A 22,049-nucleotide genomic window follows, 5' to 3' on the forward strand; every position below is an offset into this window, starting at 1 on the left:
TGGTTTTTGTAATCTCATTAATAAACAGCACTGGTTGATCTCAAGTAGCCTACTATGGTATAGGTAGGTCTACCATCTGATACCATCACTGTTCCATAGTATCATCGTTAGTTTTGTTTCATTTATATTCGCATTTACATTTACACATGGTCATAGTGGGGTTATTTTTATACTGTGATGGCGCAGTCTGTGTCATTGCATGTTTCAATGGTCACTATTTTAAATGCTATCAGGGTCAATTTTATCCCGACTTTTGGTTGTTGTTGTTGTTGTTATTATTTCTTAAATCCCAAACTATTAATTTATTTACCTGGTTTCGGTTTGTTATTTTGACTGCGTATTTTAAAATGCCTACCAAAGATTTACAATTCCGCCCCGTATTAAATGTCGGATGTGACGTCACACACATGCCCTCACAAGCATGGCCGCCTACAGGAGCGCAGGGTTTGGAAGGCGTTTAGCTGGTCTATTAACGAGAGCGTAAGTCGTCTCTATTATTTATTGTTTGCGTTTCTATATGATTTGAGCATTATAATTATTACCTGACATTTATTGTCTGGTGTGAAGCCCTTGAGTTTTTAAGAGTTTCGTAACACTTTTACAGTGTCACTGACAAGGTCTGAGTGACGCACATGCAGGACTGTTAGTGGCCAAACAATCTCTTTAGTATTCTTAAATTAAAACATTATCACCTGTATGTTCTACTCGTTTGAAAAGATGTTTTTATTATCCTAGACTGGCCTTTGGCACAATTACTACAAAAGCCAGTCACTGTAAACAACCCCTTACAATAATGAATCATGGTAACCATATTTTCCACCATTATAAGTTTGCTGTAACAGTTGCGATTGTTAAACGATAATAGATTCATGCAAGACCTACTTTAAGTGGAGTTCTATTATTTTCATGACATATGTGGCTAATACCAAGGGACCACATTACGTGAACCGTGAACATTTGTTGTATAAGGGAAATCAGTACATATGTTTTTGATGCTGATTAGGTAAGGCGTATCAAGAGAACGTCCCATTGTAAATACCTGTACATTTGATATTTTGGTCTTTTTCATTTTTTCGATCAGTTTGGCTGTGTTAATACCAACGGCATAAAGTATGCCGAAGGTGTGTATTTTTAGAATACACTGTGTACACATAATAGTTACATTCAGGAACTTAAGGACAAAAATGTCCCAATTGAAACCCAGTGTCATTAAAGCATGAAACCATGAATTCTATGATTTTTTTGCTTTCATTGTGGAGCACTGGCTTCAAAATTTATATTTTGTAATATATTTTCCACCAGATGGCGCCATTTCTCATGTTTAGCCTATGGAGCAAACGCACTGCGTACCCAATTATTAAGCAAATTTTATTCCTCAGGATTATTTTTATTGTTGAACAAACACAATTCTCTCAGTCAATCCAAAAATGTTATTGAACCTCAAACCTGAATATTTAACCAAGAAAAAGTGAGTTTTGTCTTTCTCAGGGAAATATAGAAGTGTGCGTAATCATTAGGCAACTATTAGTGTGCACAATTATTAGGCTACTAAATTACAAAAATAATTTCTCCCAACTCAATTTTTTATTCTCAGTTTTTAGAGTACGTTCAACAAATAATTAACACAAAATGACAGTTAAATAACATTTTTGGCCTTTCAAAAGGATTCAGTGACAATATAGCCACCCTTTTCAATAACTGCTATGAGTCTTCCATCCATGGAGTCTGTCAGTTTCTTGATCTGTTCACGATCAACTTTCACTGAAGCAGCAACCACAGCCTCCCAAATGCTGTTCAAAGATGTGTATTGTCTTCCCTCACTGTACATCACATGTTTGAGAAGGGCCCACAAGTTCTCAGTAGGATTTAAATCAGGTGAGGAAGGGGGCAAAGTCATTATTTGGGCATCTTTGAGGCCCTTGCTGGCTAGCCAAGCAGTGGAGTACTCGGATGCATGTGATGGAGCATTGTCCTGTATAAAGATCATGGCCTTCTTGAATGCTGAGGACTTCTTCCTGTACTACTGCTTGTCACTAGGTTTGAGAGTTTCAGTCCATCTTCAACTAGAAAAGTTCCAGCTAACTCATCCTTAATGATAGCAGCCCATACCAGTACCCCTCCTCCACCTTGCTGGTGCTGGACTTGAAGTGGTGCACTGTGTCCATTAGTGATCCAGCCACAGGCCCGCCCATCTATCTGGTCCATCAAGATTCACGCTTATCATCGGTCCATAAAACCTTTGAAAAATCTGTCTTCAGGTATTTCTTTTCCCAATCTTGATGCTTCAACTTGTGTTGAATCTCTGGTGGTCGTGTTTCAGCCTTCTTGACCTTGGCCATGTCTCTGAGCACTTGGCACCTTGCACGTCTGGACGCTCCATGTAGGTTGCAGTTCTGGAATACGGGGGCACTGGAGGATAATGTGTTCCTGGTAGCTTCACGTTTAATTCTTCTCAGTTAATTTGCGCCTTTTCTTCTCCATGCCTTTTCTGCGCCCCAGTTGACTATTCGAAACAAAACGTTTGATAGTCCGGTGGTCACTTCTCAGTAGTTTAGCTATGTTCAAGAGTGTTGCATCTGTCTGAAAGGCAGTTTACAATTGTTTACTTTTCAGTGTTAGCTAAATCTCTTTTTTGGCCCATTTAAAAAATGTTTTGAGACAGTCTGCCTATTAATTATGTACAGCTTGATATAAGGTGTTAGTCACTTTCGCCACACCATCCCTCATAACACACATACATACCACCTGAAAATGATTGAATCCAATTAGCAGTCAACTTTATATGGTTTTGAGTTGGACAATGTGCATGAAAATAATAAGATCAGAATACTCACTTGCCTAATAATTGTGCACACAGTGTACTTGTTGTTTTCCTTTTTTTTGTTTGCTGTATTATAGAGCACTGCAGGCCAATTGAATAAATTATGCAGCTACAATTGTGTGGGAGTGTTGGTATTTTTGTATGTGTGTATTGAGAAATTTGTGTGTGTGGTTAAACAATAGTGGTATTATGTAAACAAACTGCCATTTAAAGGGTTACAATCCTGAAAATGAATGAATATTCTGTAGTCATGATCAGGCATGATGTTGGTTAAAAGTCAGTGAAAGTGGAAAATAATATTAATATAATATTTTTCCAGCAGTTTTTTGGCACTGGCATTTTTGTCCTCTAAGGTCCTGAGTGTTTTTTTTATTTATTTATTTATTTTTATTTTTTTATTTGAATGTGACTGCACAAAAATTAATAATGCATCAAAATGACTATTGTTGCTAATTATTGACATATCCCAGACTATGACATATCCCAGTTTTTTGAAGCAGACATTTTTGTCCTCTGAGTAACTTTTTTGATATAGATGCACAAGGGTTAATGTTATTATCCATGCTTAAAGGTATCCTTTATGCCGTTATCATGGATCAGGGCTCAGCAGACCTCCCCTTAACACAGTGGGCACAAGTGCACTGCCAAAGCAAACAACCACCATATTTAGTAAGTATTACAACCAAACCAGCTTAAACTTTACATTAAAGTATTTGATAATCTCATAACTTAATTTCTCATCTCTTATCTCATCAAGTCAGAAACATGTTTATTCAGACTCAAAACACCCCAAACCCAAATAGTCTGAAGTTTCTTCCTGGTCGCATGGTGCTGGAATCAGGAACCATGGACTTTGCTGGACCCAGAGATGCTTATTGTTCACCCTTGGCAAGGTAGAGTCTTTGTTTACATCCTTTTTAACAAGAATCTCTATGCATATGTAGAAAACAAAGTACAGGCAAGGCACAATATGAGTTGAAGTTGAAGTTTTTATGCATAAATAATTCTCTATTAAGGAAGTTAAAATCAGCTTAAAGCTGGTGTTTGCATTTCCCGTATCACTAGTGGCATCAGAATTGCAAAAAATAGCTAGATATGTTTATTTTCTGAGGATAATGTCGGCTAATCGTTTCAGCCCTACAGTTAGGATCACTATTTTAAGAATGTGAAATGTCAGAATAATAGTAGAGAGAATGATTTATTTCAGCTTTTATTTCTTTCATCACATTCCCAGTGGGTCAGAAGTTTACATACACTTTGTTAGTATTTGGTAGAATTGCCTTTAAATTGTTTAACTTGGGTCAAATGTTTTGGGTAGCCTTTCACAAGCTTCTCACAGTAAGTTGCTGGAATTTTGGCACATTCTTCCAGACAGAACTGGTGTAACAGTCAGGTTTGTAGGCCTCCTTGCTCACACACACTTTTTCAGTTCTGCCCACAAATGTTCTATCAGATTGAGGTCAGGGCTTTGTGATGGCCACTTCAATACCTTGACTTTTTTGTCCTTAAGCTTTGGAGGTATCCTTGGGGTCATTGTCCATTTGAAAGTCCCATTTGCGACGAGCTTTAACTTCCTGGCTGATGTCGATGTTGATTCAATATATAAATATAATTTTTCTCCCTCATGATGCCATCTAATTTTTGAAGTGCAGCAAAGCTCCCTCATGCTTCAAGGTTGAGATGATATTCTTCGGCTTGCAAGCCTCATACTTTTTCCTCCAAACATAACAATGGTCATTATGGCCATACAGTTCAATATTTGTTTCATCATATCAGAGGACATTTTTCCAAAAAGTAAGATCTTTGTCCCCATGTGCAATTGCAAACTGTAGTCTGGCTTTTTTATGGCAGTTTTGGAGCAGTGGCTTCGTCCTTGCTGAGCAGCCTTTCAGTTTATGTCGATATAGGACTCATTTAACTGTGGATATAGATACTTGTCTTCCTGTTTCCTCCAGCATCTTCACATGGTCCTTTGCTGTTGTTCTGGGATTGATTTGCACTTTTCGCACCAAATTACATTCATCTCTAGCAGAGAGAATGCATCTCCTTCCTGAGCGGATTATAGTCCATTAAATGTGGAACAATTTGTCTGTAAACAATTGATTGAAAAATTACTTGTCATGCACAAAGTAGATGTCCTAAATGACTTGCCAAAACTATAGTTTGCTAATATGAAATCTGCGGAGTGCTTAACATTTTTTTTTTAATGACTTCAACCCAAGTGCATGTAAACTTCTGACTTCAACGGTATGTTCATTAAGTGTGAGTGATACTGTTCCTTTGTTCTTCAGGCAGTTGTTCAGAATTGATGGAGTCAAGAGTGTTTTCCTGGGCCCTGACTTCATAACCATTACTAAGGTAAAGAGTCTACCTTGTTTTTTTAAAACATTTTTTTTATGTTTTTTTTACCATTAGAGGAGAATGAGGTAAGATGAGTTGGAAAAGCTGTCATTCTTTAATCTAGCAAACCATGCATAATTTTTTGTATGTCAAAGTAATTGTTCTACATGCCAGGCATAATGAATTTTATGTCAAAGCAAAATTGTTCAGGTCTAAAAATATGTATCATTCAGTGCATCCGGAAGTATTCACAGCGCATCACTTTTTCCACATTTTGTTATGTTACAGCCTTATTCCAAAATTTATTAATTCATTATTTTCCTCAAAATTCTACAAACAATACCCCATAATGACAACATGAATATTTTGTTTGAAATCTTTGCAAATTTATAAAAAGAAAAAAAAGAAATCACATGTACATAAGTATTCACAGCCTTTGCCATGACACTCAAAATTGAGCTCAGGTGCCGCCTGTTTCCACTGATCATCCTTAAGATGTTTCTACAACACCTGTGGTAAATTCAGTTGATTGGACATGATTTGGAAAGGCACACATCTGTCTATTTTAGGTCCCACAGTTAACAGTGCATGTCAGAGCACAAACCAAGCCATGAAGTCCAAGGAATTGTCTGTAGACCTCCGAGACAAGATTGTATCAAGGCACAGATCTGGGGAAGGGTATAAAAAAAAGTCTGCAGCATCAACGGTCCTGATGAGCACAGTGGCCTCCATCATCCGTAAATGGAAGAAGTTTGGAACCACCAGGACTCTTCCTAGAGCTGGCCGCCTGTCCAAACTGAGCGATCGGGGGAGAAGGGTCTTAGTCAGGGAGGTGGCCAAGAACCCAATGGTCACTCTGACAGAGCTCCAGCGTTTCTCTGTGGAGAGAGGAGAACCTTCCAGAAGAACAACCATCTCTGCAGCACTCCATTAATCAGGCCTGTATGGTAGAGTGGCCAGACGGAAGCCACTCCTCAGTAAAAGGCACATGACAGCCAGCCTGGAGTTTGCCAAAAGGCACCTGAAGACCTCTCAGACCATGACAAACAAAAGATTGAACTCTTTGGCCTGAATGGCAAGCGTCATGTCTGGAGGAATCCAGGCACCGCTCATCACCTGGCCAATACCATCCCTACAGTGAAGCATGGTGGTGGCAGCATCATGCTGTGGGGATGTTTTTCAGCAGCAGGAACTGGGAGACTAGTCAGGATTGAGGAAAAGATGAATGCAGCAATGTACAGAGACATCCTTTATGAAAACCTGCTCCAGAGCGCTCTGGACCTCAGACTGGAGCGAAGGCTAATATTCCAACAAGACAACGACCCTAAGCACACTGCCAAGATAACAAAGGAGTGGCTATGGGACAACTCTGTGAATGTCCATGAGTGGCCCAGCCAGAGCCCAGACTTGAACCCGATTGAACATCTCTGGAGAGATCTGAAAATGGCTGTGCACCGACTCTCCCCATCCAACCTGATGGAGCTTGAGAGGTCCTGCAAAGAAGAATGGGAGAAACTGCCTAAAAATAGGTGTGCAAAGCTTGTAGCATCATACACAAAAATACTTGAGACTGTAATTGGTGCCAAAGGTGTTTCAACAAAATATTGAGCAAAGGCTGTGAATACTTATGTACATGTGATTTCATTTATTTTTAATAAATTTGCAAAGATTTCAGACAAACGTCTTTCACGTTGTCATTATGGGGTATTGTTTGTAGAATTCTGAGGAAAATAATGAATGAATCCATTTAGGAATAAGGCTGTAACATAACAAAATGTGGAAAAAGTGAAGCGCTTTGAATACTTTCCGGATGCACTGTACATGTCGGTGAATAGAAAAAATAATTGTCTAACGAGTAATTATTTTTTAGTAAAGTTTTTTAGACAGGTTTTTCCTGGGTCACAAATGGTCTTTGGCGGCAGCTGACATGGGTTATGACATAATTGCAATTAATTAACATTTAACGTAATTATATAGTTGCCTAGCATGCATACATTGGATATACAAGTTATCTTGAATTATATAAGCATTTGGAACCTTTTGAATTTGACAACTTGATTTAATAAAAACTAGGGCTGTCGATTTAACGCGTTAATTCAGTGCGATTAATTTGACAAAAAAATAACACGTTAAAAAAATTTACGCAATTAAATCGCACCATAATTAGGAAGATTCCTGAGAAATGCAAGCTTGTAATACCACCTGTTTACTCCAGATGGCGGTAAGTGAAATTTCAGCTGTGTGAGCAACACACAGTTTATACAGTGAAGAAATCAACCCACAACACAGACATGCATTACGTTCTTGCGTTAGTTCGCAAATGCGAACTAAGAGATCTCAAGATGTGTTTAAAGATTAAGTATTAAACTATATTTAACTTGAAACAGTGAACTAAACATTTTGTTTATGATCCAACGCACCTGAGACGCTACACAAGCATGTCTGACCCAGGTGTAGATTGACGGGCTCTTAAACAAGCCCTCATAATAAATCTCCAACTGATTGACAAATTCACTTGTGAAATGGATTGCTGTGAACTGTATGCCAATGATTGACTTATGATCAATAATATGTTAGTAAACAATACATTGTATTCTAAAGCCACTTTTTGTATTGTCTTATCAATGATAAACTCTTCTGCTACAAGAATGTCATGCAATTTAATTATCTGAATATTTATTATTATATAATTTTTAAATATTTAAAGATAACTGTATAATTATATATTGATATAAATATGTTTAATCTTTATATATTGAATTATTGTGTTATGAGGGGATTTCTCAGGAAATATTTGTATATGCGATTAATCTCGATTAATTAATCGGGACACCATGTAATTAATTCAATAAAAAATGTAATCTATTGACAGCCCTAATAAAAACCTTATTTTTAGGACTAGTTACCTTCTGACTACCTAAATATAGCACTTTAATGAAGTGAGACCGTTTTTAGTGAAAAAATGTGATCCTACTCAAAGTTATAGTTCACACAAATTAAAATTCTCATTAATTTCATCAACTCGCCATTGCAGTCTTTAGGCACTATCATGATTTTAAGCACGATTACACTTTCTGTAGCTTGACTTATCCGTAGATGGTGAAAGGAAGTTTAATCGAGCTTGAAATTGTGATCGCCAAGGAATTGACGAGGTGGAGTTTAAAAACCTTTTGTTTTTGTGCATGACACAGTGCTGTAGTTTTCCTCATCAGTGGTGGTTAGAATGACGGGCTCTCTAGCCGTTTGAGATGTTTGATTTCCTCCATATGGCTTTGATGTAAAAAACCAAACTTCTCAGTGTTATTAAAATTGGTAACTAATGTTTTGTGGTCTGCGAGAATCAAGAGAAGCCAAATTGAGATGTGCGAGTGATCTTGCTCTATGCTCTCCTGCCTCTGGTGCACACATATCGGGAGGCCTGCTGGACTCGTGTGCACTTGTGTGATCCAGAATTAGTGCATGCAACAGATGTGAAACAGATGCACATTCAGATGAGAAGCATATTTAGCGCCGAACGTGAGATGAATGTCATTGAATGTCATTTTAATGCAGGAAAAACTATTCCAAAATAATGTTGAAAATTGTTTCACTAGATTCAAAACAAATTCTGAATATTTGTTTCCTGCCTGGTTGATGAACATACGAATAATGTGCAGCAAAATGAGAATTTGGAATTGAATTGTGCATTAGTTATTGTTTTAACTTGTATATGTTCAGAAGTTTCATTTATAAATCGTTCAATGTATTCCCAATGATTCAACTTCCCCGTGACATGACACTGGACTTTGACAAGTTGTATTTCAATGGCCCTATGTTGGTGCTATCTTCTTAGTTTCCATTGATGGCAGACATCCTTATATATAATTAGGTGCATTAGTTTTACCTCTCCCATTTCTCCTTGCCTAGAATAGAGGACAGCTTAAGCAAAAATGGCACAGCTTACCCCACTCTCCCCTCATCATTTAGGCTCATGCAGACACAGAGTGGAAGGTGATCAAACCAGACGTCTTCGCCACCATTATGGACTTCTTCTCCTCTGGACTACCTGTCGTCAATGAGGCAGATGCTCCACGTGCAGACACAGGTTCAACATCATACTCTCTCTCATGCTTGTTTTGAAATCATCCCTAAATATCTGTTTAAACATCTTGTACGTGTTGAACTTCTGCAGCTCCTTCGGAAGATGATGACGAGGTGGTTGCCATGATTAAGGAATTGCTGGACACACGAATAAGGTACCAAAAAAAAAACGATACTTGCGTGATTATATTCAATGCGGCCTTTAAATTCACTTTTCATGGTGCCTTTAAATTTAGTACATTTAAAGGCTCTGTTCCAAAGCTTAGTTAGTTCCTTCATTACCTACTTAGGCTGCATTCTAGTAAGGCAGCATGCTAACTGAAACGTATACCTAATAAGTGACTGATTTTTAACACACTACATAGGCAGCAAGTGTGTCATATAAATAGTCCTTGACTGTTTCCAGTAAAATTTGGCTTAGTATTTAGTTCACAACATGATCTTCGAGAAAAGAAACATGAACATACTATACAGTGGGGGATGTCAGAAATATCTGTGCTTTGGGATCAAATGTGCTTCATGGTCAAAATGCCCATCTGATGCGGTACTAGTGTAAACACAGTCAAGTGATTGCAAACGGGTGGAACAAAAACAATAAAGTGTATGTATCATTGGTGCATTCATGAGTGTTAACGAGAGAAGTATTAAAGGCATAGTTCACCCAAAAATAGAACTTATCTCATTATTTACTCACCCTCATGCCATTCCAGATGTGTTTTCTTTCTTCTGCAGAACACAAATGAAGATTTTTAGAAGAATATCTCTGCTCTGTAGGTCCATAAAATTTACTTTAAAAAAGTAAATTGTGGCCAGAACTTTGAAGCAAAATAAATGCAACATAAAAGTAATCCATAGGACTCATGTGGTTAAATCCATGTCTTCAGAAGGGATATGATAGGTGTGGGTGAGAAACAGATCAATGTTTAACACATCTCCATTTACACTTTCACTTTTTTTTCTTTTCTTTTTTTTTTTTTGCATTCTTCGTGCATATCGCCACCTACTGGGCATGGAGGATAATTGTTTTTATATATATCGTGCTCTAGATTCACTAATTAGTCATTTGTGTAATTCCATATATGCTTGGTTGCTAAAAGTCATCATCCAAGTCTAAAGTAACCTTTAGCCATTAACACCATTTTTTTTTATTTTGGAACGAAGAGTGTCTTCCATCAGTATACCCCCAAAATAAAAGCCTTTGATTTGACTTCAGAAGGGCTGCTTTAATACATTCCTGTATTTCCTTGTTTTCTGTCAGGCCCACAGTGCAGGAGGATGGTGGTGATGTGCTGTATCATAGTTTTGAGGATGGTATTGTGAAGCTGAAGCTGCAGGGCTCCTGCACTAGCTGTCCCAGCTCCATCGTCACACTGAAGAGCGGCATCCAGAACATGCTGCAGTTCTATGTTCCCGAGGTGGAAGGAGTTGAGCAGGTGAAGTAAATCACTAGTAAATCACTCGCATTTGTGACCAAATTTGAAATGTCTATGGTTAACCACTGGCTGGTAAATGTTCAGATTTCACTCACCAGTAATGAGTAGTCTAGTGGCGAAGAAGTTCAGCAACGAGATCCTTTCACTGCATGTTGAGAGTAAAAGTTTGGTTTGACTCTTTCTGTATAATGAGTGTTCAAAGACGAGATCCACGCAACCCAATTGTCATTTAATAATTTCTCTTTAAAAATCCTTTCTGTTTTTTTACAGAACTTTTATCACATATACAGTTGCACGGATGCGGTGAAGAAACTGTGCGACGACTCCCTTTAATATGCACTCAACCAAAAGAATGTGTTAGACGCTCGCTGAACGGCCTCTATTCTTAAAGAGACAGTATCATTTTTAGTGCTTGTTCTATGTATTAATGTAAATACTTGTAAATTACACATGTAAACGATAAACATGTAACTATAATACATTTTAAAAACATGGGATAAAATGGAATTTGTACAGTACTTCTTTAAAATTTCAAGTATGATCAAATTATGAAAGATTTGTAAAATGAATCTTTCGTAATATTCCAAGTTCAAAGGCAGAGTCCCCCAGACACTGGGGGTTGCACCAGGAAGGGCATCCGGCGTAAAACCTGTGCCGAGTCAGATAAGCAGATCATAGATGGTTCACTGTGTGTGACCCCAAATGGGAGCAGCCGAAAGAAGATGTTAGAAGGCCCCTGTATTATTAACCTTTGTGCACTGTTCATCATTAAATCACGTTCCTGGTCAAAAGTGACCAGAAACGATAAACGTGTAATTTCTTACATTTTTATGAAAGAAATGTAACCATCTAAATTCAATAGTGTAAAAGCACTAAAGTTGTGCAATTTGGGTGGGCTTTTGGATATTTAGACATTATTATTATTATTATTATTATTACTAATTTACTTACCAATATGACCATGAACTTTAGCTTGAAAATGTACTTTTTTGACTTATGTTTTTTTATGAACATTTTCTCATACACAATCCTCATAAATTATATACCGTTTGAAAGAATAAAGTTCAAGAATTAAACTGCTGTCCATTTTTAAGAAATAACAACCAGATGAACAGAGGATTTCTAGATTTTGTCAAGTTCTGCATTTAGAAATATTTAAACAGTTTCAAAGACTACTTTTAGTTTAGCATTTTCTTAGTTTTTTTTTTTTTTAGGGTTTTTGCATACGTGAAGCGAATAACTAAGTAATAACCTAATTTATTCCGTGGTGTGTGTGTGTGTGTGTGTGTGTGTGTGTGTGTGTGTGTGTGTTTGTTCAGCATTGTAGATGTGTTATGGTCTCACTAATTAATTTTGGTGTGTTAGAATGCAAAAACACGTCCTGAACTTGTGTTGTCATGTGGTATGTTGCCTGTACAGCTGGGGTTGTGCTTACTGCCCCCTGCTAACTGACACTCTTAAAAATGTGAACATTCCTTATTACGCTCTGGGGGCAAGATTAACTGCGTTAGTTTTTTTAACACATCTTTTTTCAATCCAATTAATCGCATTGATTTAACGTGTTAAATCGACAGCCCTAATCTAACTATATTAATATTTTATTAAGATGTTTTGTGGTATAATAGTGTTTCTCAGCTGATCTTCTGTCCCTTTAATCTTTTTAGGTGACGGATGAGGACGTGGTTGTAGAAAAGGAAGTCCAGGCATGAGTTCAGCTGGCCAGTGTCAGGGCTGTGGACTAGATTTATTGTTGAATTACCCAGCAGCCTCCTCTCCCTTCACTGTTCAATCATGTAGAAGGTGAATTGGGTTTGGTATAGGCTGCTCGGTTACACAGCTGTAAGGAAAACTGACAAATATGTGTGTCCTTGCGATTCTCCAACAGTATATTGCTACAGATATTAATATTGTTTCTCCCAGCATGCAGCACAATGTTTGTTTATTTTTTCATACAAGTTTGGTAGTTGCTGAAAAAGGTATTGGGTTATCACATAATATTTTAAGGATTAGTGTTTGTTTTGAAACCATTTGCACTGTTTAAGTCTCTTAAAACAAATAGGTGAATTTTCTGTATGTGTAAATAAATGATATGCAATATGCTTTTCCCTGACAGATTGGTAAATATTTTTATGGGAATCTACTTGTTTTGTGGTCAAAGGATTCTTAGGTGAAGTGATGTACACACTTACCAAAGTTGTAATAGAGCAAAATATTTGGTTGTGTTTTTTTATGACTGGTTGTTGCTCTGTATACTTGCAATTACACAATACGCACAGATAAACATTTTGACAGGATTATATTTTGTTTCCTTAAATTACTTTTTTTCTGTGTACGAATCCTGATTGTGTTTTAGGTCATTCTTCAGTTTCAGTGGCATTTCTGCACTGTAAAACAAATCTTGTTGTTTTCACAAAACAAAAATGGCAGCTGTGGTTGCCAGAATAATTCATAATGTAAACAACTTTACAGATCAACCTGTACCTTTTACAGTTTAAAACTGTTGTAATTTACATGACCACGCTGGCACTGTAAAAAAAATAATAATAATTTAAATTTACTGTAAAAATAACATCATAAACTTGATATTAACCTTCTGAAACTGTAAAAAACAGCTTTTTACTTTAAGGTATTGCTAATCACTGTAAAAATGACAGAAGAGCACATGATAACGTGACGTTCAACATTAGTGGCTCTTCCAGGAGCAATGACCAATAAACATATAGCGACAGCGCTCAGAGTCACTCGCACACACTAAACACCATCAGGTGAAATTTAAATAATGCAGTAAACATGAACTAAACTACAGTATTGTGCAAATGTTTTAGGCTCTTGTGAAAAATGTTGCATAGTGAGGATGTCTTCAAAATTAATGACATAAATAGTTTTTATTTATCATTTAATGTCACACTAAGTCCAGTAAACCTAAAAAAGCTAAATCAATATTTGGTGTGACCACCTTTGCCATTAAAACAGCACCAATTCTCCTACATACACCTGGACACAGTATTTCTTGGTTGTTGGCAGATAGGATGTTCCAAGCTTCTTGGAGAATTTGCTACAGTTCTTCTATCTATTTAGTCTCAATTGCTTCTGTCTCTTTATGTAATCTCAGACTGACTACGATGTTCAGTGGGGGCCATGACATCTGTTGCAGGGCTCCCTGTTCTTCTATTTGCAAAAGTAATGTTTGGGAGTCTGAAATGTATTTTACCTATTGACACACTAAAGCTGGAGATATAAATAACCATCTTAAGACAAAGTTTTTTTGTGAAACTTAAATGCCTATATGCCTAACCATTTTGCACAGAACTGTACATAAAATATAAAACAGAACACCCCAATGTACATGACTGATATTAAAAATAAGAAACATAACGCCTGATTATTATTTTTTTACTGTAATTTTAACAATAATTTACTGTAAGAAGTACATGTACTCTCTTGTTAAACAATGTAAATTTTTACCATTAATTATACAGGAAAGTCAGACTTCACATCTAATCTAATTAGATTTTTTTTTATTGTAAAAACTACTTGTCTTTTAAAATATAAACAAATATTTTACTGTATATTTTACAGTTAATACTCGTTAATCAATTAACTTTTTTTCTGTAGCATTTTGGCAGTCTTCTACTGTTAAAATTACAGACATGTACTATATCAATCTTGATCTTATTTCTCAATTCATGCAAGGTTACACGCAATTTTAAAAATACCTTAATTTACCATTGGCTAACACAATGTTTTATGTTTTTTTTAATTAAATGTCAAATGATCCAGTAACAGTAACTTCCTGATTGTATTATTTCATATGGAGAATGAAATGGAAAATATGGAAAATATTGTTAATTAAGTGATACTAAAATCAAAGACATTTTGTTTAACTATTTATGGCATAAAACTTAAAACTGATGGCATACAAAATCATGTTTGTTTGTTTTTTTATGGATTTGTTAAAAAAAAAAAACAGTAGAAACATGTAAGATTGGTCTGGAAACATTTAACCTGATGAATGGGTTAAAAGAGAGTGTGTTTTCGATAAAAGTTCTTTCAGTGTAGCTATTTATATTACAGTAAAACCACTTTAATATTTTGGTAAATTTCCTTTAATTATTAAATAGTACTTAAATAACTTTTTTGCTCCTTTAATACTATTTTTACTCTTGGAAATTGTCTCTATTCAGCCACATTATAGAGTATTGACATATAGGGGTATTTTCGTTCTCAAAAACACTTTCAAGTGTAAATAGTAAAAATAAGATCATCCACATTCTAGAGGATTGCAAGTTACCATTTAAAAAGTGTTATGAAGCATGATTTTCTATAGGAATTCTTACATTGAAGTCGATGAAAACTGACTGTCTGAGCACATCCCTAGTTAAAATACTCAAAAAGTATAGCCAGATGTAAGTAATATGTGTGTTTATGCTATTAAATCACAACTACTGTTTTGGTGCTTTTGTGTCATTTTTGGACCTTTACAGCCTCTGTCCCCATTCACTTTATTTGTATGGAAAAGGGCACCTGGGACAATCTGCTAAATTTCTTTAATGATCGATGGAAAAAAGAAAGTCATATGGGTTTGGAAAAACATAAGGTTTGTTATTCTGTGCAATGCCTTGCTCCATTGACTTACATTATGTGTGCATTATTGTACAACAAAATTACACAGATATTGTTAATAGAGCAATAATAATTATTATCATTATTAATTTTATTATTATAGGCTAATTAAAGTAGTAGTAGTTGTAAGAATAAGAAGATCCTTACAGTTCCGTTTTGAATATTCCAATAGGAATCACGGCATCCTTGTGAATATTGCATGAATTCGTGGCATATTTGGCACAGAGACTTACTATGACATCACACCGCCAGAGCCTATATAAACCAGTGCATGCTGCAGAAGTTCAATTTGCTCTTGTTAGATACATGGCTTTGGCAAACTGAGCAGTTTCCTATTGGATCGGTGTGAAAAGGTTCTTAGTTCTCTCCAAAGGAGGACGTGGGAGCCGGAGAACAATCCAACGTAAGTCTCTTTAATTTCACAAAAACTTGTTTCTTTTCAGCCAACGTTCAAACGCTAACACACACTCACACAGCTTTGTGCCTATGTCTCTCCTCCGGTGGTCTGGACTGCCCTTTTAAATCCCTCTCTGCTGTCACTGCAAACACAAAACGGCTGTTAGAGGTGATTTTTCACAGGTGTCAATCCTTACTGTACTCACTCTCTCTGCCTCGCTCCACAGACGTCGCTCAGACATGCCCCCATCACTACATACCTTGATCGCCTGACTCAGGCAGAGGAAACCATCCGGCCTGTCACTTACTCACCCCCCATTCCTGGAGAGGAAATTCGTGACAGTCATCTGCACCCCCATCCTGTGGACTACCTTGAACTTAAACGGCTGGAGAGCTAGACACCATCTGGCATTGGAATACTTCATGCGATGGAGCCACTGGGTGGGGCATGGTCCGAACAGAGGGTGAAAGCTCGTCCCAACTGATAGTACCGGAGGGCAAGGCCCTTCCACTTGATGGCCAAACACGCTTTCTCGATTGTGCTGTACTTAGTCTCTCTCATCTAGAGCTTGTAACTAATGTACAACACAGGGCGCTTCTTCCCCTCCACCATCTGGGACAGTACCGCTCCAACTTCCTGCCCAATGCATCCGTATACAATATAAAAGGGAGAGAGAAGTCAGGAGAGTACAATAACAGCCCGTCGCAATCATCATGATTAAGTTTAATTATGTGGATATATTGAAGCAACAGCTCAAGACATCAGACAGGATGTTAAAGCTTGGTCGCAAATGGGTCTTTCAATTGGACAATGACCCAAAGCATACCTCCGAAGTTGTGGCAAAATGGCTTAAGGACAACAAAGTCAAGGTATTGGAGTGTCCTTCACAAATCCCTGACGTCAATCCGATAGAAAATTTGTGGGCAGAACTGAAAAAACGTGTGAGAGCAAGGAGGCCTACAAACCTGACTCGGTTACACCAGTTCTGTCTGGAGGAATGTGACAAAATTCCAGCAACTTATTGTGAGAAGCTTGTGGAAGGCTACCTAAAATATTTGACCCAAATTAAACAATTTAAAAGCAATGCTACCAAAAACTTCTGACCCACTGGGAATGTGATGAAAGAAATAAAAGAACTATTCTCTCTACTATTATTCTGACATATTACATTCTTAAAATTAAGTAGTGATCCTAACTGATCTAAGACAGGGAATGTTTTCTATGATTAAATGTCAGGAATTTTAAATGTATTTGGCAAAGGTGTATGTAAACTTCTGACTTCAACTGTACTCTATCTGTCTTCCTGCCTGCCTGTCTGTCTGTGGTAGATATCTATCTATCTATCTATCTATCTATCTATCTATCTGTCTATCTGTCTGTCTGTCTGTGGTAGCCATTAAACTATCTCTTAATCTGTCTGACTGTCTATAGTAGCCATTAATCTATCAATCTATCTATCTATCTATCTATCTATCTATCTATCTATCTATCTATCTATCTATCTATCTATCTATCTATCTATCTATCTATCTATCTATCTATCTATCTATCTGTCTGTCTGTCTGTCTGTCTGTCTGTCTGTTCTATTTTACACATTAGACTTCTATTTTTATTTTGAAGATGGCAGGAGATATCTTGGGAGGAGTTTACTGAGCCACTTGAGAAGATTGCAGGAATACTTTCTAAAACCATTGAAGGCAGCTGCGACAACTGTCGTGAGGTTAATTCTGCCCATTAACTTAAGCAAATAGTCTATGCACAAAAAATAAATCATAATTTATGCACCAAGCACACAAAAAATATAATTCTAATTTGTGCAAAAACAAGTGTGCACAAAACATCTGTTCACAATAAATAGTACATTTTTGTGAATCATGATAATAAAAATGATAGGATATACTGAGTACAGTTGTAACAGTGAATATTTTCATTTGCATTGTGAAGGTTACAGCCAGTGAAGCAGACACAGAGGCAGCAAATTATGCAAAAATATTTTTAGGGGTTTATTTTCCCAATAGCAGGGGCGCAAAAATGAGCTAATGCAAACCAATCAAGGGATAAACCAAAGTGGTGAAGAAAAAATATCTAGATATCAAAATAAAAACTTTTCATTGAAAAATGTACAGATAGAAAAATGGTGCAACTGCATCATAAATTCAACAGATGTATAAAAACTACAGTCAACAACATGTCCATCTATTTATTAGCCTTTTCTGTATAACAGACTTTGCCTCATTTTCCCCCAAAAGTACTTTAACATCCTCTACTCCCTTATTTAGTGCTTTTTTGGCTGTTTTTATCTGCCACCTCATTCCCTATCAACCCAACGTGCGCAGGGCAGGGACCCAACAAAAATACACCATTATACAAACTTCCTTTAACCAATGCAACAAAGAATACACTTCCATTAAAAGGTCCTCTGGCTCCTCCCAATCTGATTTTGCAGATTACATACTTTTTAATCATTTTAAAAATATGAGCACACTACCACCTTATCAGGTCTTATTCCTGCTTAACACATTGCAAACCTGAGATTAAGGCAGGCTCTGCAGTATGCAGACAATTTGTTTGTTATTCCTAGGCTCATTTTGATTTTAAATTAAGTGACATTAATACTCATATGCCTACAGTACACTTTGACTACCTGGCTTCTTAGATCCATCTTTAATCACCTGTAAGAATGAATGAAACCTTTCCCTAAGAAATGCACTTATCTCACTTCCACTTCTATTTCCTTCCATTCTTTTCCAGTCTTCTAATGGACGCTGGAAAGAAATTCCAGAAATGATGAGGAAAGAAAGGTGATTGAAATACACCAGTCTGGGAAGGGTTACAAAGCAATTTCAAAGGCTCTGGGACTCCAATGAACCACAGTGAGAGCCATTATCTCCAAATGGAGATAACTTGGCACAGTAGTGAACCTTCCTAGAATTGGCCGACCTTCCAAAATTCCTCCAAGAGCACAGCAACGACTCATCCAAGAAGTCATACAAAAGCCAAGGGCAACATTAAGGAACTAAAGACCTCTCTCGCATCAATAAAGGTCACTGTTCATGACTCCATTATCAGAAAGACAATGGCCCAAAATGCCATCCATGGAAGAGTGGCGAGGCAAAAACCACTACTAACCCAGAAGAACATTAATGCTCGCCTGATTGTTGGCCAAACACACCTTGATGTTAGATAGATAGATAGAACCAAAGCTTTTGGGAGAATGTTCTGTGGACTGGTGAGTCAAAAGTGGAACTGTTTGTAGACAGGTGTCCCGTTACATCTGGTGTAAATCAAACACAGAATTCCACAAAAAGAACATCATACCTACGGTCAAGCATTGTGGTGGTAGTGTGATGGTGTGATGGTGTCGCCCTGGTTGCTTCAGGGCCAGGGCGACTTGTAATAATTGAGGAAAACATGAATTCTGCTCTCTACCGGAAAATCCTAAAGGAGAACTTCTAACCCATCAGTCTGTGAGTTGAAACTCAAGCACAACTGGATTATGCAGCAAGAGCAGATTCGCTGCGATGGCCACATTCGCTGGCCTATTCTGCATATCGCGGCACTGTTTTGTGGTCCGTTTGGCGGCCGACCCGCCAGCCCGCTCTGTTCTCCCGATGGCCAGTCCGCCCCTGATCGCCCCCAAAGTGCGTTGGACACTGGGAAAATGCCTGGTGTGCCAGATTACCAGTCCAGCCCTCTCAATAGCCATTAAACAAACTAGACAGAAATAATCCCATAATAGGTGCACTCATTTTTTCCTCATTAAAAAAGTGTAACTCCTAAAGACATGAACTGTAATTTTGTAATATATGTAGGTAAACAATGAGCACTCACATTAAAATGGAGACATTATCAGTAACCTTATAAATGTTGTTTTATTCTACATGGAGTGGGTCTGCCCATGGGGAATCACATGACCAGCCGACTACTACTCCCTTAATCTCAGTAACCGTCCTGTTATTTGACACTTTCACTCATTGATTAAAATAATCATGGCTGACTGTGAAAACATTTCTACAATAGCATCTGAAACTGAAAACTATTGATTTTGAATGATGCTGCATCCAAGCCGCTAGGTGTCAGTGTAAGTCCAAGATGACAAAGACAAAAGTTACTTAGTGAAACTTCAAAGGATACATAGATATGCATAATTTTTGTCATACCATGTCAAGAAAACAGAAACCAAGTTGTTGTGAATTATTGCAAATAATATCAAAGTGCTTGTTAATGGATGTTTGAAATTATACATTAGTGTGTGGATGGAGCTGGCACAATAATCAAAAGTAATCCATATAACTCCAGTGGTTAAATCCATATCTTCTTAAGTGATATTATAAGTGTGGGTGAGAAACAGATCCATATTAAAGTCCTATATTTAAGAATAATGTGGAAGTGAAAGATTGATAGTAAAAAAGGACTTACATATTGTTTTGTTTCATATCCACACCTATCGCTTCAGAAGATGTGGATTTAACCAATTCAATTCTATGGATTACTTTTATGCTGCCTGTATGTGCTTTTTGGAGCTTCAAAGTTCTGGCCACCATTCACTTGCATTGTATGGACCTACAGAGCTGAAATATTCTTTTAAAAATCTTCCTTTGTTTTCTATTGAAGAAAGAAAGTCATCCACATCTGGGATTACATGAGGGTGAGTAAATTATGAGAGAACTTAAATCTCTTTAAGGGGAGGGGGGGTCATTTTATCCCGGGGGGGTTAACATAGCACAATTTTACATATATTTTAGCCTAAGTGCCTACCTAGATTTGACAAATTCTACAATCAGAAGAATTAATAAATAAGACATAAATGGCCGCGCCACGGCGGATATGCATGGCTTCATGCTGCCCCCACGTATAAATTAACTACATTAGAAATGGTCAGATGGCAGGTACGAAAAGACTGACAGCAAACTCAGCCAATCAGCGTGCCACAGATCTCTGCCTTCGTTCTCGTCCAATAAATCCCTTTGTGGGCGGGCATTGTGTGACAGCGATTTCAGAACAAGGAACTACACAGCAACCAACCAAAAGTAGCAGAGACATGTGTGGTGAGTATGATAATGAAAACAGTGTTTTTGTTTTACATTTACGCTATTAATACACGCGACAGTTGTTTTAATATCATGGGACACAGAATAAAGGCGTTTGGACTGAAAAAAGGAAAGTAGAAAACGCTTCTGTGGGAAAATTCAGTAGCTCAAAACCTAGTGATCTGCCTTATTAGACAACATTTTTGGGTATCATATCTAACGTTTGAACTTGTTTATGTCACCCCAAAATGCTTTCTTGGTAACTATGTTTTTTATAAATTTTTAATACCAGTTCAGTTTAAATTTTACGCGTAAGTTATCTGTTTTCATACGTGTATGTTACTTTAATTATGTATTTAAATAATCTAAATTGTCCATCACCCTACATTTGCCATAAGTGGATTTATTTATGCTGTTAAAGCACATTTGTGTAATCTTGATATACGAGTTAAACAGATTGCCATGGTGTTTATTAATTTAGCATCTAGACTTTTATTTCAAGACGATGATACCAGCCTTTCCAGCGGAACAGGTCAAAACTTAATTTAAAAGGGCCACGCCTCCTTTTTTCAGTTTGGGTTAGTTAAAGTGAAAGCACAGATTTTTCCCATGTAGTACAACAAAGGAGAGAAAAACAATTTAAGGTTAGGTTACAGATGAGTAGTCTGTGCTTTAAAAAAATTCGCAGATGTGCATTGTCATCAGATGAGGATAAAGAGAGAAAATCAAGACTTGTCTGAAGGTCTTTTCCCATAGGCTTTTGTCTGATAAGCTACATGTGTTTTTGAATGAGCTCTTAGCCTTTTTCCACCGACATGGTTCATTGTTCTAAAGACAAAACATTTATGGGTTTGTATCACAACCTTGACAAAAAGCAGTGGTTGTTCTTTTTGGCCAGGACAAATATTGTGTTTGAGTTGTTCACACATATCAGCATTTCCTTGCTCTCTGAACAGTATCATGAACTCATAATGAACAATATATTTTTTACAGAATGTTTTAATCTTAATAATGTTAGTTAATAAAAATACAATTGTTTATTGATAGTTCATGTTAGTTCATTGTGCATTAAAGGGATAGTTAACTCAAAAATGGGAATTCTGTCATTTTCATAGTGGACTTGCCACGATATAATTTTCACACCGATGTGGCGTTCACGTTCAAATTGACTAAAACCAGTATTACCGCTGGTTGGATGTTAAGTGGTACTAGGGGGTAATGTTTGTTAAATAATAGCCAATAACGCAAGGTAGCTTGATTTCAAACTTTGAACTTTTTTTTTCTCCCCTTTTTCTACCAATTTGGAATGCACAATTCCTCATGGT

General features: G+C 37.0%; 2 protein-coding genes across 2 annotated transcripts in view; both read left to right on the forward strand.

Annotated features, from left to right (window-relative positions):
* Positions 1-408: 408 nt before the first annotated feature.
* LOC127630894 (NFU1 iron-sulfur cluster scaffold homolog, mitochondrial-like) lies at positions 409-12,968 on the forward strand. Its single transcript, XM_052108744.1, has 8 exons — positions 409-480; positions 3,393-3,490; positions 3,579-3,714; positions 5,113-5,179; positions 9,128-9,245; positions 9,333-9,396; positions 10,500-10,674; positions 12,339-12,968. Exons 1-8 carry the CDS (start codon positions 422-424, stop codon positions 12,381-12,383), a joined length of 762 nt encoding a protein of 253 aa, XP_051964704.1. The 5' UTR covers positions 409-421; the 3' UTR covers positions 12,384-12,968.
* A 7,731-nt stretch (positions 12,969-20,699) lies between these two features.
* Positions 20,700-22,049, forward strand: part of LOC127631297 (glutamine--fructose-6-phosphate aminotransferase [isomerizing] 1-like) — a 53,611-nt gene continuing 52,261 nt past the window's right edge. Inside the window, exon 1 of the mRNA XM_052109382.1 lies at positions 20,700-20,742. Within this exon, the coding sequence (XP_051965342.1) occupies positions 20,736-20,742 (7 nt within the window). The 5' untranslated portion in view covers positions 20,700-20,735. The remainder of the gene's footprint in view (positions 20,743-22,049) is intronic.

Source organism: Xyrauchen texanus, chromosome 37 (assembly GCF_025860055.1).
Source record: "Xyrauchen texanus isolate HMW12.3.18 chromosome 37, RBS_HiC_50CHRs, whole genome shotgun sequence".
NCBI lineage: Eukaryota > Metazoa > Chordata > Actinopteri > Cypriniformes > Catostomidae > Xyrauchen > Xyrauchen texanus.